The following is a 13957-nucleotide window of genomic DNA, read 5'->3' on the forward strand; positions in this document are numbered from 1 at the left end:
GACCATGGACATTGTCAACTGTTGAAATATTTTACTCTTCTTTGTGCATCTACTTTGTCCGACACAGCTCCGTAACTTATTCATTGTCGTCACCTCATCAATCGCGCGGCCTGAGTCTGGTTCCATTAGTGGTATAGGCGTGCATGAAAGCTCGGTAGATGAATCAAGTGACCCGCCACTACGCTGAGCTGTGAATATACTAAGAAGCAATTGGCTTTTCGTTTGCCTTATTCGGGTCTAGGCTGTGAACAAGCTCGTGGTAAGCTCAAATCGACGTTCCCTCGCTCCGTCAGCATGCAACCGTCGACCCAACGTCTTATAAGTCTGTCTGACCACCTGTACAGTTGCAAGTATCGAACTCTCCGATAGCAAGTCAATCGCTGCAGTATGGAGGTATGGAATTGCTCTCGTCTATTCTTTCTCAGGCCTGTCTTGAAGACTTGTTGCCGCACTAGACGCAGTGCTCCTGTTGCCAATTTATCTCTTGTCCACGATGCCATATCTGAAACTTTGTACATGTGTTGCTCAGCGCAAGGATGGGATTCTCATGGTGAAAGTCTTACTCAATCGCCTGTTTGCCTTCCTACGTCTGCGTAACATGAAAGCACTTGTACTTGTGCGGTTTACCTGACAGCTGTGTCTGGCCGCGGATAGGCGTCTTTACGGTCAAGGAGATGGCCATATCTGCCCCCACCCCCCACCCCTCACTTCTGAGTTGTGGTCTTTGTGGCTTCGAGGAGCTCTGAGACAGGCCTTTGCATAATCACTTCACTCCAGGGTATAAGTATCAAGCTAACGCCATCTATTGCAGGGCACTAGTCAATTACTGCCTGAACAGGCCAAGGCTGGTCAGCTTGCAACAAACAAACCACAAGATGCTAAGCCCCGTCTAATGTTGATGGGTCTTCGTCGGTGAGTGTCTAAGTGGCTGTAGAATTCTTCCCCTCTAAACCTCTACAGGAGCGGCAAATCTTCCATTGCGAGCGTTGTCTTTCATAAAATGCCACCAAATGAGACGCTCTTTCTCGAGTCGACCACTCGGATCCAGAAAGACTCGATCCAGTAAGCCATTCTTGTCCGCGTGATCTAACTTGGCTGACACAATGCCAGCTCCTTCATGGATTTTCAGGTTTGGGACTTTCCCGGTCAGCTCGAGTACCTCGAGCCATCATTCGATCTCGAAAACATCTTCGGCAGTCTCGGGGCACTCGTCTGGGTCATCGATGCTCAAGATGACTACCTGGATTCTGTTGCACGTCTCAATCGTACCATATTGACCGTACAACAGTACTATCCGAACATTAATATCGAAGTCTTCATCCACAAAGTAGATGGGCTTTCCGACGAGTACCGCACAGACACCTTCCAGGATATCGTACAGCTGATCTCAGATGAGCTCAGCGATGCCGGATACGAAAATGCCCCAGTCCACTATTACCTAACCTCTATCTACGACTACTCGGTCTTTGAGGCTTTCAGCAAAGTCATTCAGAAGCTCATTCCGAACCTCTCGACCCTGGAAAACCTCATCAACACGCTCGCCAACAACTGTGGCTTTGAGAAGACTTATCTGTTCGATGTCTTAAGTAAAATCTATATTGCGTCTGACACCCGTCCCGTGGACATGTCATGTTACGAGATGTGCTCGGACTACATAGATGTGATTGTCGATATTTCCGAACTGTACTCCTGGGACCATCCAGATCGCAAGCCCAAGGGTGACCAAAATCAGGAGGCGGAGAGCCATGTGGTACTGCATGATGAAACGATGATACACCTGATGGAGATGAACAAGTATGCTACCGGACTCATTGTCAAGCCTGTCGTCACTAACAGTCGCTAGGTACCTGTGTCTGGTTTCTGTGATCCGTAACCCAGAATCCAAGAGCAAAAAGGGTTTGATCGACATGAATTGCCGTACTTTCCAGGAGGCGCTAAATGATGTGTTCTCTCGCAGCTGGGAGCAGGAGCAGGAGCAAGAGCAGATATAAAGAAATCTCCAGATGGAGCTCATATGTTTGAAGATGTAGTACCGTGATCATGGCTGTTTTGTATGTAGTTCTGTACTGTTGACAATACCTCACCTCTCTTGAGGCACTTGGGGATGGTCAATCAGCAGCTGGCGGCCGGTCATAAGAGGTTTTGTGAAGATATCCTGACATAATGACTTCTTTATGTTCACTTTTAGAGGTCCCCGGCATAATCACTGCCAGTTACTATTTTACCATGGAATGGAGAATAGCAGATTGACATCGCGACTCAACTTGGAGAGTTGATCGATGCCAAGCACCTGCCGTTGATACACGTAGCGACGGCTTTGAATATATATTTCGAATACGACCGGTTAGTAATTTTTTTATACACGAATACGAAACCTGAGACAAATGAGCCCTTGCAGTTCTGTCTTTGTCTATGTCCAGCCTTTCAGAATGTATTATTGTTTATTAATGGGAATAGAAGCAGTGGATGGAAAGGTCCTGACAATTTCCCCAGTCACACCATTGGCGGGTGGGAACAAAACTCCAAACCGCGAGTGCGGAAAGCAGTCCGCCAACACCACCTGTCATAAAGGATCAACTAAATCTCCCATCCCACTATCGCCGTGTTTTCCAGTGTGAAATACTCTTTTCTCCGGAAGAGCTTTTTGATGGCATCAACCCCATAATTCACTCTATCTCCTCCAACTCTAAACCAGCAAACCTCCACCGCCACGAAAGACCACCATGTCAGAAGTCCGGCAACGTCAGAAACCCAGCAAATCCAGCCCCAGCAAAGCTGGAAGCAGCAGCAAGACCACCAAGAAGTCCTCCAGCAGCAATGCCCGCGGAATCAGCATCCTCGACATTATCCGCGTGCTGGCCACGCTGGTGATCGCCTCCTGCGGCCTCTCCTACTATATGACCTCCTCAGAGTCCCTACTCTGGGGCTACCGACCATGGTTTACACGACTCCCTGTGCTTATGCGCTTTCTGGTGCGTTAGCCCTTTTCAATACGCCGTTTCTCTCCAGTCAAGAGCGACTCCCCCCCACAAAGCAACAATCCGTCTCACTAACGTATCGAAACAAAAACAGCAAGGTCCCCTAACCCTCACCCCCGCTGAACTCTCCCTCTACAACGGCACGGACCCCACCCTCCCCCTCTATCTCAGCATCAACGGCACGATCTTCGACGTCAGCGCGAATCCGCTCGTCTACGGCCCCGGCGGCCACTACAACTTCTTCTGCGGACGGGACGCCACCCGCGCCTTCGTCACGGGGTGCTTCCAGGATGACCTCACCTCGGACATGACGGGGGTGGAGGAGATGTTCATGCCGATCGACGAGCCCGAGGAAGTGGAGGCACTGTCGTCGGGGGAGCGCAAGAAGCGGCACGAGCAGGACTTGCGGTACGCGCGGAGCCGCATTGAGCGCGCCGTCGCGCACTGGCAGAATTTCTTCGCGTCGCATAAGAAGTACTTTGCGGTGGGAAAGGTGGTGGGGTTGGACACCCAGGAAGGAGGGGAGAAGAGGGAGTTGTGTAAGGCTGCGCGGCAGCAGCGGCCGACCAGGAAGCAAGTGCTTGAGGCTAGGGCTAAGGAGGCGGGAAAGAAGTAGTAGTTCTTTTGGCGGTTCTATATGGTGTTTAGATATCTATGTAGTGGGTTATGTCTTTCTCGAAAGAGATCTGATATGGTACTGCGTCATTTACGTTATGCTGCAGACAATGTCGAGCAGCGATTGATAAGAGCGAACATATCCTACGAATCAATCCAGAATCATACGAAGCACAACATGAGTGTCAGATCTTTTTTATTTTTATTCGAACTTGATTGCAAGTAGCCAATGTTACTTGACAACTCTACATCATAATTCGTCCGAGCCACATATTCCGACTCCTCAGAAGAAGGGTCCGAAAACTTTGCAATTTCCGCTTTGAGTTGATATCATTTCGTAGTACACACACTTTGAAAGTAAAAACAGGACGCGCGAGGTATTCATTTCATAGCGTCAAGACATTTACTCGGCGGTGACGGCGCGGGCTATGCCAACGTCAGCATGCTTTCTCACAGATTGGCAACAGGAAAAAAAAGGTAGACATACTGTAGACGGTCATCTTGGAGTGGCTGACAACCTTCTTGATCTGGCCCTTCTCCTCGAGGTCAGCAAGGCACTGGCGGGCCAAGCTGCCGTTGATCTTGAGACGGTCGACCAGGGTGGCAACAGTGATCAGACGGTAGGACTGGACATCCTTGTTGAGGCGCTCGGCGACCTGCTTCTCAAGGACGACGGCGTGCTGGGCCTTGTCCTTAACTGTAAACCGGATAAAAGTCAGTCTTTCTGTTTCCCAGCGGTCAAGCGATCGTATGTGTAGGTGTAGGGAAATTTCGCAACGTCGTCTTCGCCCGATTTCATTCTTTGACTGTCGGAAACCGGGATAAATCCTTCTTTGGCGATTCAACGGAAGCCGACTGTCGTGTATTCTTTTCCATCATGTCGGGGGAGGTGATGAGGGGAGAAAATGAATGAGTGTGATAGCGTACCCTTGCCCTTGGACCACTTCTTTCTGGTAGGAGCCTGAATGGAAAATAGTTAGTATCTCATCTCTCTGTAGTATAGCATAATAGGAGTCGCAGCGACTGGCGACGTCCTACCACCAAGTCGCCGTCATTCCACAGGGTAACTCACCATTTTGACGATCTGATGTAGCTGTTCGACGGAGGAGAGCTGCACAACAGAGCGAACGGCCGGAAACTTGAGTGCCCAAGTGCGAAATTCGAGTGGGGAATGACTCAGCATCACGTGGAATCTAACCCTAAACCCTGGGCTGGGTGCCGCCGCCCTCGGTTAGCAGGAGTCGCGCGGAGCGGGTGTGATTGGCTGCGGCTGCCTGACTATGGCCTCATATACCTCCGTACTAGGTGTGTGTATCACTGTATACAACTGGTCCTTGCGCTGGCAAATGTTCGTGATTATCTTCATCTCAGATTCATCGATGCTTGCTATGTATCATCATTCTCATCTGCAAAGCGGACGCAATTCTACTATTTGCCAGATGCCACCCGTGACTAGAAAATCGGTTGGATTACATTATACTATACAATAACTATACTGGAACACATTAGGTTGATCACTTTCCAAAAGTCGCTCAGAATACCGAATTCACTTTCGTAAAGCATAGATCGTCACGCCGTAGCTTCGATACTCCCTTCGAATCATCGAGTCGCAGCAAAAGCGGAGGCACTCGCCGCGAGCTTGCTGCGGATTGTATTAAGCACATGGAATTGTGGCTTATCGTCCATCCCTTCGATGTAGCCAAGCACGTAGTCCTCTGGGGTACCGAACCAGAACCTCGAGTCATCGTCATCATCTGTCGAAAGCCATTTCGTATCGTATTTTCCGGTTTCGGTTCGAGGGATAGGAATGCGAACTGCCAGAGGCTGACTGTAGGGTGACCAGTAGCGAACGGCAGAGTATGCAGTATTGGCAGTGGTGATGAGTAGCTGCGCCTTCGTAGGGTGCCATACTACTTGTCTGACTGTGTGTTCGTGGACAAGAGCAGACAGGAGGGCCGGAGTGGACTCCAACTCCCAGATCCAGACGATGTTTGGCCGTGTTTGGTCGACAGTGCTGAGAAGGGTGCCGCCAGCGCTGAAAGACATGATTGCCACACCACGAGGCGGTCCAGATAAGTCCGCATTGGCATCAAATGCCGAGAAACCCGATGCTTCGGCATATTCGAGCGTTCCATCTTCACTCACTCGCTCTCTCCAGATGCTGGCGGAATTCTGATCAACCTGGAATACATGTGAGAGGGTCGCGGAGCGGGAGAACTGGCTTGGTCAGCATAGGAGCCAAGAATCGTGTCACATGCAAGCCTTACAGTTCTGGTGTTAAGAATGTCTACCGTTCCATCCACCTTTCCAACGGCCAGAAGCTCCGAGGCACCGCGTGCCTTGGAAACAGTACTCCACTCGACACTTCGAACACCCAGATCGAAAGATGTGTCGGAGTTTGGTAGCCCAGTATACGTTCGGAAATGCTGACCATCGGCCGTGAAGATGAGTACTTTGGTGCCCGCACTCGCAGTATCCCACACGGTGATCCACCTTCCATCCGGACTCCACTTTAAGCCCTGAGCATCCACCGTCGGCAGGATCGCCCGCCCGATCAGCTCGTAAGAGCCGAACTCATGGATTGTTAGGAGATCAGCGGCATCCGGCTTGAGAAGAATCGCCAGCTGCCGAGTCTTCGGTCGATAGGCGAACCCATTAGTATTTGAGAATTTGGGCGCTCGGATGACCTGACTGCGGCCAGTATCTAGCCCAAAGACGGTGACCTTGGTATTCCACGCGTGGAAATAAATGATTTCGTTCTCATCACCACCGAAGTCGACATAGGTGGCTTTCGGCTCGATGCTCTCGATTTCCGCGAGCAGCTGCAGCGAATTCAACTGCCAGACGGAGACTCGGGCATCGCTCGCGCACAACAGGCGTCTCTCCGGTAAGCTCACACCCCCGTAGGAGTGTGTGCTCGACGGCAAGACCGGTTTGGAGCGGGAGAACTTGAGAAACTTGGAGGAATTCTCCTTGAGTTTGACAACCTGGACTTCCTTGAAGTCTGTAGAGGTAGGAGTCAAGTGAACGGCCAATTCTTTGCCACTGATTTGAGCAACGTAGTCGCCGTCCTCAGAGAACGAGATTGAAGGGGATACTAGAGAATCAGTATGAGACAGTTGCCAGATGATATGCTTGAACTCACCACCTGCCCCTGCGGCGTCCATTGTTGATTATAGGTGAATAGTAATTGTCGATTATGAGAGCTCGCAGAGCACAATTTAGTGTTTTGAGGAAGTTACCTGACTTCCTAATACCCTGGACATACTATTCCCTGCATACCCCCGGATTCTGCATGCAAAACTACCGAAGTTTCCTTTGATAAACATACCGAAGGTTTCTCAAAACATGAACCCACTTGCAAAAAAAGCGCTAAGGCCTTATTATTGGATTATGTAAGCTCTAGCATGATCGCCTCGTTTTAGGCACAGCAGGCACACTTCACAATGGAACAAGAAGTGCTAGAACATCAGCTGCTAGGTCTAAAAGGCTCTCCTTACTCCACAGAGACCGAGCAGAAAGAATGCATATTCTGGCGATGTAATCATGCAGCTGGCCTAAGAAGTGATACGTCAATCTCACTGCAGTCGCTGGATAAGATAAGAGGAACAACCTTGTTCCGAGCAAAGATAAATAAAATTATTATCAGTGGAAAAACGATGCCCGCCATCCGCTGCTGAACTGGACCGTACCCCAGATCTATGTCGCTATCTCCATTATATACGTCTTTATCCGCTACTGAAGTACGGCTGCTCCGATCGTCAGACACCTTCACTGTCTCCTTATCAAAATAAAGTTCTTACGACTTCTCCCCCCTTGGCTGGGGCGAATCATTCCCACGACACTACGTCCCACCCCGTTGACAATGGCAACTCCCGAGACGGCGCCCGCGCCGCAGAACGGCGTCGCCCACCAAGATGCGCCGGTCACCGTCGCATCCGAACCAAAGAAGAAGCTCCTTGGAAGAGAATTCTACAGGAGCCTGGGCAGTCCGAAGTACATCATCGCGCCCATGGTAGATCGATCAGAATTTGTGAGGCTCTGGTTGCACCCTTTCCGGCTCTTTCGCAAACTCAGAAACTAATCAAAGTCGATTGCGAAAGGCATGGCGCATGCTCACCAGGTCCTTCTTGCCCCCAGAGGAGCAGAAGCAGATTCTCGCCTACTCCCCCATGTACCACGCCCGTCTCTTCCGCGAACAGGCCAACGTGCGCGCGCAACACTTCCACCCGACCCGCGCCGCCGCCGGCAAAGAGGGCGACGAGTCACTCTTCCTCGATGGCAACCCGGCTATCGACCGACCGCTCTTCGTGCAGTTCTGCGCCAACGACCCGGATGACTTCCTCGAAGCGGCCCGCTATGTGGCGCCGTACTGTGATGCGGTGGATCTGAACCTCGGATGTCCCCAGGGGATCGCGAAGCGCGGGCACTACGGCGCATTTCTCCAGGAGGACTGGGATCTGATCTACAAGCTGATTAACCGTCTGCATAACGAGCTCCCCATACCTGTCACCGCCAAGTTCCGGATCCAGGAGACGAAGGAGAAGACGCTGGAGTATGCGAAGATGATCCTGTCCGCCGGAGCGAGCATCATCGCGGTGCACGGACGACGGAGAGAACAGAAGGGTCACAACACCGGTGTGGCGGATTGGAGCTACATCCGCTACCTGCGCGACAATCTTCCTCCGGAGACGGTCATCTTCGCCAACGGCAACAACCTCAACTACGAGGATCTGGATCGCTGTCTGGAAGCCACCGGTGCGGATGCCGTGATGAGCGCCGAGGGAAACCTGTCCGACCCCTCCATCTTCAGCAAGCCCCCTCCCGTCGGCAGTGAAGGCAGGGATTACTGGCGCGGACGGGATGGCAAGGGCGGATACCGCATCGATGCCATGCTGCGCCGGTACCTGGATGTGCTCTACAAATACGTCCTGGAGCAGCCGGTCCCCGAGCGGAAGCCCTTGTATCTACCCTCCGACCCTGTTGAGGAACCGACACAGTCACTGGAGGCTGCGGAGGACGAGGAGGATGGGCCGCCTAAGAAGAAGCAGAAGCGCGCGAAGCACAAGCGGGCCACTTCTCCCAGTCTGGGAGTGATGCAGGGCCACCTCTTCCAGCTTCTCCGTCCCATGGTCTCCGTGCATACCGACGTCCGTGATGCGCTCGCAAGATCCCACCCTGGTGACATGCCGGCATTCGAGCATGTCTTGACACTCGTCGAGAAGGCTGTTAAGAAGGGCCTCCAGGAATATGAGCAGTTCCCCGAGCGCTTCGAGCCTAATCCCGAGGAGAAGCTGACAGGCTCCAAGGCGACGATCGCGGAATACGGCCGTCCCTTCTGGGTATGCCAGCCGCATATCCGGCCCTTACCGGAGGAGGCTGTTGAGATAGGAGCTCTTACCGCTAAGGGGGCTGTCACCAAGAAGAAGGCCAATGGCAAGACGGAGGATGCCGACACGACAGGCAGCACCCCGGCTGCCGAGGCGTCTGCCACCCCTGGCGTCACTCCCGGCGCTACTTCTTCTGGGGAATCGAAGACGGTGTCAGCCTTGACCACGCCCGATCCCCTGGTGAGCGGTTGAAAATGAGTTGATGTTGGATTTAGTCATGATTTCTTTGTCTTCTCTTTGTTTGCGGAGTACGTGGGGCACAAGTCATAGCATTTATACCCATTCCGGGCATAGCTTACTGTATTATCTTCTGTTTTGTTTAGATCATTTAGACCCGTTGATAGACCACGAGTATATACACGATGGATTTTTGCTAGCCTGGTCTTTTAAATCCCTGGTGTGACTTCAGGATATCAGCAAGGTAAAGCACCATTTACACAGTTAGGTATCTGCATCGGCAAAACCTACAGGAAAAAAACAAGATCATCATCAAAGCCCTTCACCCTTAAACCCCGTTTCCTTGAACTCCAAGTACCCAGCAAAAGCATACCAAACCCACCGACCTAGAAATCCATAACAAGCTGCGGCGCCAACTTCTCGAGATCCTCAACCTAATCAAGTCAAACAATCCATTAGCATCACTCCTCCCAAACAACCAACCTAACCACCGATCCCCCTGGCCCCCCAAAGAAGAAAAAAGAAAAAGAAAAGCATACCTCTAAAAACCCATCCCCAACCGCCGCCCCCTCCCCCACCGCCTCCCTCCGCTCAAACGCCGCCCTCGCCAGCGCCTCCCTCACAAACACATCCACATACTTCGCGACGACCGTGTTCGCGTCCTTTGCGATCTTGGTCTTGGGGTGCTGGAAGTGGTGGTGCAGGAGCCGCGTCAGCAGCTTGGGTGGAATGACAGGCTCGCGCGTGGTGATGTCCTCGGCCTCTTCGGGGTGGTGCGTGATTTCGGCGAGGATGTAGTCTGGTTCGGGTTCGGGCTCTGCATCGGGGGTTCGGTTGGAGGGATGGGAGGTGCGGGAGGAGGTGGAGCTGGCGGAGGTGATGGAGTTGGAGCGAGAGCGGGAGGATGGTCTTTGTCTTCGTTTGCTTGAGTTTGCGTTTGCAGAGGTTGAGGATGAGCGGATTGAGGCTTCGTCATCGTCGTCGTCGTCGGAGGCGGCGGGGGGCGGGGGCAGGAGAGATTTTGTGCTGGTGCTGGTGTTGGATCTGGCTTTGGAGGTAGTGGTGGTCTGGCGAGGTTTGGATGGGGCTTTTCGTTTCGATGTCGTGGTTGTTGTGGTGGTGGTGGTGGTGGAAGAGGAGGCTTTTGATCTGGTGGCTGTAGGCTTGGAGGATGATGCGGTTGCTGTTGCTGGTGCTGCAGATGAGGATGCCCGGCTTGGAGGTTTGAAGGGCAGTCTGCGCCGTTTCTGGGTTGGTTGGCGCTCGGGAGGCATTTTGTCGATCAGCTCCACCAGATTTTGGTGTACAGTACGCCTTCAGGTGTTTCTTGGTATAAATTGTTGTGATGGTCGTGGTAGAGGGTAGAGACTCGGAGATAACGCTTCACGGGTGCGGCGACGCGGAGCGAAACGCGAGATCATGTGATACTATCATCACTCACTTTGAATATCGATGAGAACCTTTTATGGCTACGAATTTGCTCTAATTGAGATTATAATTTTCTTTACATATAGGGGTCTTGCAGCGCTCCGGAATTTATGTTTTGAAGCCCATCTAGCTTCAGCGCGAACTCACAACTGCACCTAGAAACATATTACTTAGTGGTTTGATAGCCTTGGTTGCGAGAGGTTGCGATTAGTTGCGAAATAGTTACTACCAGTTAACTAGTTATTTATACATAGGTAGATGACTAATAAATATTAGTTAGCTAGTCCTAAATAGTTATACAAAGCTTAATTTAGATATAAAACTATAGTAAAGTAAATATCTATTATTCCTAATATCATTAGCGCTACTACAGTAACAGGGCCCTTGGACCGATTGACTATCTCGTGGATAGGTTTCGATCCACCCGCCAACTTCCCGATGATATCTACTACGGTACTATGGGCTTTAGTGTTAGTACTAGTCGCTCAATGGAGCACTTTGTAATTTCCGCATGATTCGCACTTCAGCTCCGCCGACACTAGGCTTCGCGGCTACGTTTTCGTGCGAGTGCGCCGCTAGGTCCGCCACAGTAGCAGGTAGCAGGTCATAATATTTCCGGTCAACGTGGAGAGAGTCGCCACTCCAGTAGGACGTATGATCCAATTCTTAGCTCAGTGACTAAGAACCCGACTAACATGTGGGAAAGCAACTACTAATAGACTACCGGTAAGATTGTATGATGTTTCTGTTCTTTCCCCTCAAAGTGTCTTCTTGGCATTGAGATCTAGAATCCAATCCTAGTTCGCGGTGGTAGTATTCAAGCTAGTTTCTGTGTTAGGTCACCGTCTCGTTTTAGATGGTCTACTATTAGGTCGGAAATGCCTCAACATAGACAATGAACGATTGGCGGCCCGACATCCAACTTACACAGGAGGCACATATTAATGCTTTCGCCTTAAATATTGCTAATGGGTGGTATGCCGACAAAGACACGCTTGCTGTAGCGTTCGAAGCCGCGGCTAGTAATGGCTTTAAGCTCTTCTTTTCTTTTGACTACGCAGGAAATAGCTTATGGGCGGAGGCTGATGTTATTTCCCTTTTAAAAAAGTATGAATATGGAGGGTATTATACCGTAGAGAAGAACAGAGCCCCCCTCGTATCCACTTTCCAGGGGCCCGACAGTACCGCGGACTGGACCAATATCAGGGATGAGACTGGTTACTTTTTCATCCCAGACTAGTCCCCAGTGGGTGCTATTCCGGCATCAGAGGAGGCCGATGGTGTTATGGACGGACTTTTCAGTATATAGAGCTTCCAGCCTCTTTTGCTAAAATACACCGACAGGATTCTGGTAGACTGGGCATCATGGCCCTGGGCCAATCTCAACATAAGACATTCGTAGATGCATCTTATATAGAGACATTGAACAGCAGCTCGAAGCCCTATATGATGCCTGTCTCTCCGTGGTCCTATACTAACATGATGAGGTACGACAAAAATTGGATGTGGCGGGGAGATGATACCTGGTATCAACGTTGGGTCCAAATCTGGTATCTACAGGCCTGAGTCTGTCGAATTAATCAGCTGGAATGATTTTGGAGAGTCGCATTATATTGGGCCCCTGGATAATCGGTCGTGTAGCCCTTATACCACACGTAGGGCTCCTTTCAATCACGTTAAGCATATGCCCTATGATGGATGGTGTGAGTTATTGCCTTTTTATGATTGATATTTATAAGAATAGTTGCGTGCTTGTGACTGAAGAGAAAATCGTAATGTGGTACCGCACGTTCTTGGTGGATAACTGTGATTGGGATGATACAACTGCGAACACAGCCTCGCAGTTACAGGCCGAGTTTTTATCTAATGAGTTAGCCAGGACCGCCTCTTTCTTAATGCTTTGCTAGCGAGTAATGTAGATGTTGTTGTGAAATATAACATTATTATACTCTAACATTACTATTATAATACTATATCTAAAAAACTTACTATTATCTACTATTATCTTACTAAAACTCTAGAGAACTATAGTCAGACTAATACAATATATAATAAAATCTTAATAAATAATTCATATAACTATTACTAACCATTCAAAACGAATACCTTCTGCTTTTTCTCCAAAAAACCCCCTTAGGCTACTATGTACCTGTTTGAGTCGGAGCCAAGCGCCTTTTCTATTTGGACTTCAGGTAAGACGTATTCCTATACGCAAGGTCCTGTTGAATAAGTTGTCACGGCCTTGTTAGCATGTAGGGCAGGCTTAGATGACTCAACAGGCGATTGACCTGGATTTGCCATTTTGTTCAGTGGTTTCCTTGTGACTGAAGCACTGAACCCGGTAGTGACATAACCACTACTGACAATAACAGCATCAAGAAGAAACAATCATTCAAGCAACCCAACTATTTCATAGCTGCACAACAAGTAGAGCTCCGTTGGTATCTTCGGAGAGCTTCAAGCAGGAGACTCGAGCCGTTAGCTTCATCCTCTTGTCAGGCAAAGCCCATCTCTGGGAACCAGTATTAAGTCACTATCGAGATATGCTCACGCATCAGGCGGCCTCACAACAGTGACCTCCAGCCCAGATCTGACAAGGAGATCTCTCGACCGAGCCCAGTCCACCCCGAACAACCCGGAGTTAAATCGACATGACCAGAGTCTTCCTAAATTAATGCCCTCTCCGCGTAGTTTATCGATTTTATCCTTCAAGTCCGCGATCGCAAGCTCAGTGTTTTCAAGCAAGATAGGTGATGGAGCCACCGCTCTTCCGTATTTACACGACGTAAACAGGCAGACAATCCAATGCTGACGCCCACCGCTTGGCTCGTAGTCTTCTGGCTGAGGTGGGATGATGAGGGCTGTTCCCTCGGGCAGCTGGATTTTGCGCGGACCTGTATCGCTTCTGACAACCACTTCTTGCTTAGACGACATGTACTTTTGACAGTGGGAGCGGTAGGCCAAGAATGCATTAGGGTACTGTAAATGAGGAACAGATGTTATGTCAGTGAGTTAACCGCAATTGAGAAGGGAAGCTCTGAGGGCCTACTTTGTCATGAAAGTGTTTGGCGATTCCTTTACCCCAGACCCCTTGACAATTGCAAGAATCTTAAGATTCATGAGTATCACTACTAGTAGAGAAGTCATTGGAAGGGGGAAGACCCACGAATCAGTGCTGCTCCATCAGGGGCATCGAAAAGGTCGCCTTCTATCTCCAAGATTTTTCCTTGACCATATTCCGGCTCCATCGTAGATTGCTGAATACTTGAAGGATACGAATGGGAGTGATTAGAAAGTGTCACGAGGATCGAGCGACGAGGTTGGGACTTAGAAAGTCTGTAAGAGTCAAGTGAAGTGTGAGCTAGAGCA

General features: G+C 50.3%; 6 protein-coding genes across 6 annotated transcripts; 3 read left to right on the forward strand and 3 right to left on the reverse strand.

The window, feature by feature from the left end:
* The first annotated feature begins 67 nt into the window (after positions 1-67).
* BP01DRAFT_76262 (GTR/RAG family Ras-related GTP-binding protein) lies at positions 68-2160 on the forward strand. Its single transcript, XM_025580088.1, has 6 exons — positions 68-259; positions 345-393; positions 812-912; positions 961-1062; positions 1111-1794; positions 1844-2160. Exons 2-6 carry the CDS (start codon positions 388-390, stop codon positions 1989-1991), a joined length of 1041 nt encoding a protein of 346 aa, XP_025435368.1. The 5' UTR covers positions 68-259; positions 345-387; the 3' UTR covers positions 1992-2160.
* Positions 2161-2416: 256 nt separating this feature from the next.
* BP01DRAFT_310909 (putative heme/steroid binding domain protein) lies at positions 2417-3765 on the forward strand. Its single transcript, XM_025572433.1, has 2 exons — positions 2417-2972; positions 3073-3765. The coding sequence occupies exons 1-2, from the start codon at positions 2724-2726 to the stop codon at positions 3592-3594; spliced, it is 771 nt and encodes a 256-aa protein (XP_025435369.1). The 5' UTR covers positions 2417-2723; the 3' UTR covers positions 3595-3765.
* A 219-nt stretch (positions 3766-3984) lies between these two features.
* BP01DRAFT_388429 (40S ribosomal protein eS25) lies at positions 3985-4776 on the reverse strand (the record flags this gene model as incomplete). Its single annotated transcript, XM_025577831.1, has 4 exons — positions 3985-4019; positions 4081-4290; positions 4521-4554; positions 4666-4776. The coding sequence occupies 4 exons, from the start codon at positions 4774-4776 to the stop codon at positions 3997-3999; spliced, it is 378 nt and encodes a 125-aa protein (XP_025435370.1). The 3' UTR covers positions 3985-3996.
* A 344-nt stretch (positions 4777-5120) lies between these two features.
* On the reverse strand, positions 5121-6910 carry BP01DRAFT_332341 (WD40 repeat domain-containing protein). The gene is made up of 3 exons (XM_025573088.1): positions 6739-6910; positions 5861-6690; positions 5121-5810 (listed from the first exon to the last, which is right to left on the reverse strand). The coding sequence occupies exons 1-3, from the start codon at positions 6758-6760 to the stop codon at positions 5193-5195; spliced, it is 1470 nt and encodes a 489-aa protein (XP_025435371.1). The 5' UTR covers positions 6761-6910; the 3' UTR covers positions 5121-5192.
* A 364-nt stretch (positions 6911-7274) lies between these two features.
* Positions 7275-9345, forward strand: BP01DRAFT_310915 (tRNA-dihydrouridine synthase family protein). Its single transcript, XM_025572434.1, has 2 exons — positions 7275-7626; positions 7697-9345. Exons 1-2 carry the CDS (start codon positions 7459-7461, stop codon positions 9173-9175), a joined length of 1647 nt encoding a protein of 548 aa, XP_025435372.1. The 5' UTR covers positions 7275-7458; the 3' UTR covers positions 9176-9345.
* Positions 9346-9546: 201 nt separating this feature from the next.
* On the reverse strand, positions 9547-13836 carry BP01DRAFT_370854 (uncharacterized protein; the record flags this gene model as incomplete). The annotated part of the gene is made up of 7 exons (XM_025576632.1): positions 9547-9594; positions 9700-10309; positions 12394-12486; positions 12731-12760; positions 13140-13567; positions 13677-13678; positions 13755-13836. 7 exons carry the CDS (start codon positions 13834-13836, stop codon positions 9547-9549), a joined length of 1293 nt encoding a protein of 430 aa, XP_025435373.1.
* Between the last annotated feature and the right edge of the window lie 121 nt (positions 13837-13957).

This window comes from Aspergillus saccharolyticus (genome assembly GCF_003184585.1).
Source record: "Aspergillus saccharolyticus JOP 1030-1 unplaced genomic scaffold BP01scaffold_2, whole genome shotgun sequence".
Taxonomy (NCBI): domain Eukaryota; kingdom Fungi; phylum Ascomycota; class Eurotiomycetes; order Eurotiales; family Aspergillaceae; genus Aspergillus; species Aspergillus saccharolyticus.

What these genes read in the sequence shown, in the direction of transcription:
- BP01DRAFT_76262 (XM_025580088.1), top strand. An exon ending in ATGTTGATGGGTCTTCGTCG is followed by an intron (nt 913 to 960) that starts GTGAGTGTCTAA and finishes AAACCTCTACAG; the next exon opens with GAGCGGCAAATCTTCCATTG. An exon ending in CACCTGATGGAGATGAACAA is followed by an intron (nt 1,795 to 1,843) that starts GTATGCTACCGG and finishes AACAGTCGCTAG; the next exon opens with GTACCTGTGTCTGGTTTCTG.
- BP01DRAFT_310909 (XM_025572433.1), top strand. Translation starts at nt 2,724, where the DNA reads ATGTCAGAAGTCCGGCAACGTCAGAAACCCAGCAAATCCAGCCCCAGC. An exon ending in CTGTGCTTATGCGCTTTCTG is followed by an intron (nt 2,973 to 3,072) that starts GTGCGTTAGCCC and finishes AAACAAAAACAG; the next exon opens with CAAGGTCCCCTAACCCTCAC.
- BP01DRAFT_332341 (XM_025573088.1), bottom strand. Translation starts at nt 6,760, where the DNA reads ATGGACGCCGCAGGGGCAGGTG. An exon ending in GGACGCCGCAGGGGCAGGTG is followed by an intron (nt 6,691 to 6,738) that starts GTGAGTTCAAGC and finishes CTGATTCTCTAG; the next exon opens with TATCCCCTTCAATCTCGTTC. An exon ending in ACATTCTTAACACCAGAACT is followed by an intron (nt 5,811 to 5,860) that starts GTAAGGCTTGCA and finishes TGACCAAGCCAG; the next exon opens with TTCTCCCGCTCCGCGACCCT.
- BP01DRAFT_310915 (XM_025572434.1), top strand. Translation starts at nt 7,459, where the DNA reads ATGGCAACTCCCGAGACGGCGCCCGCGCCGCAGAACGGCGTCGCCCAC. An exon ending in TGGTAGATCGATCAGAATTT is followed by an intron (nt 7,627 to 7,696) that starts GTGAGGCTCTGG and finishes CGATTGCGAAAG; the next exon opens with GCATGGCGCATGCTCACCAG.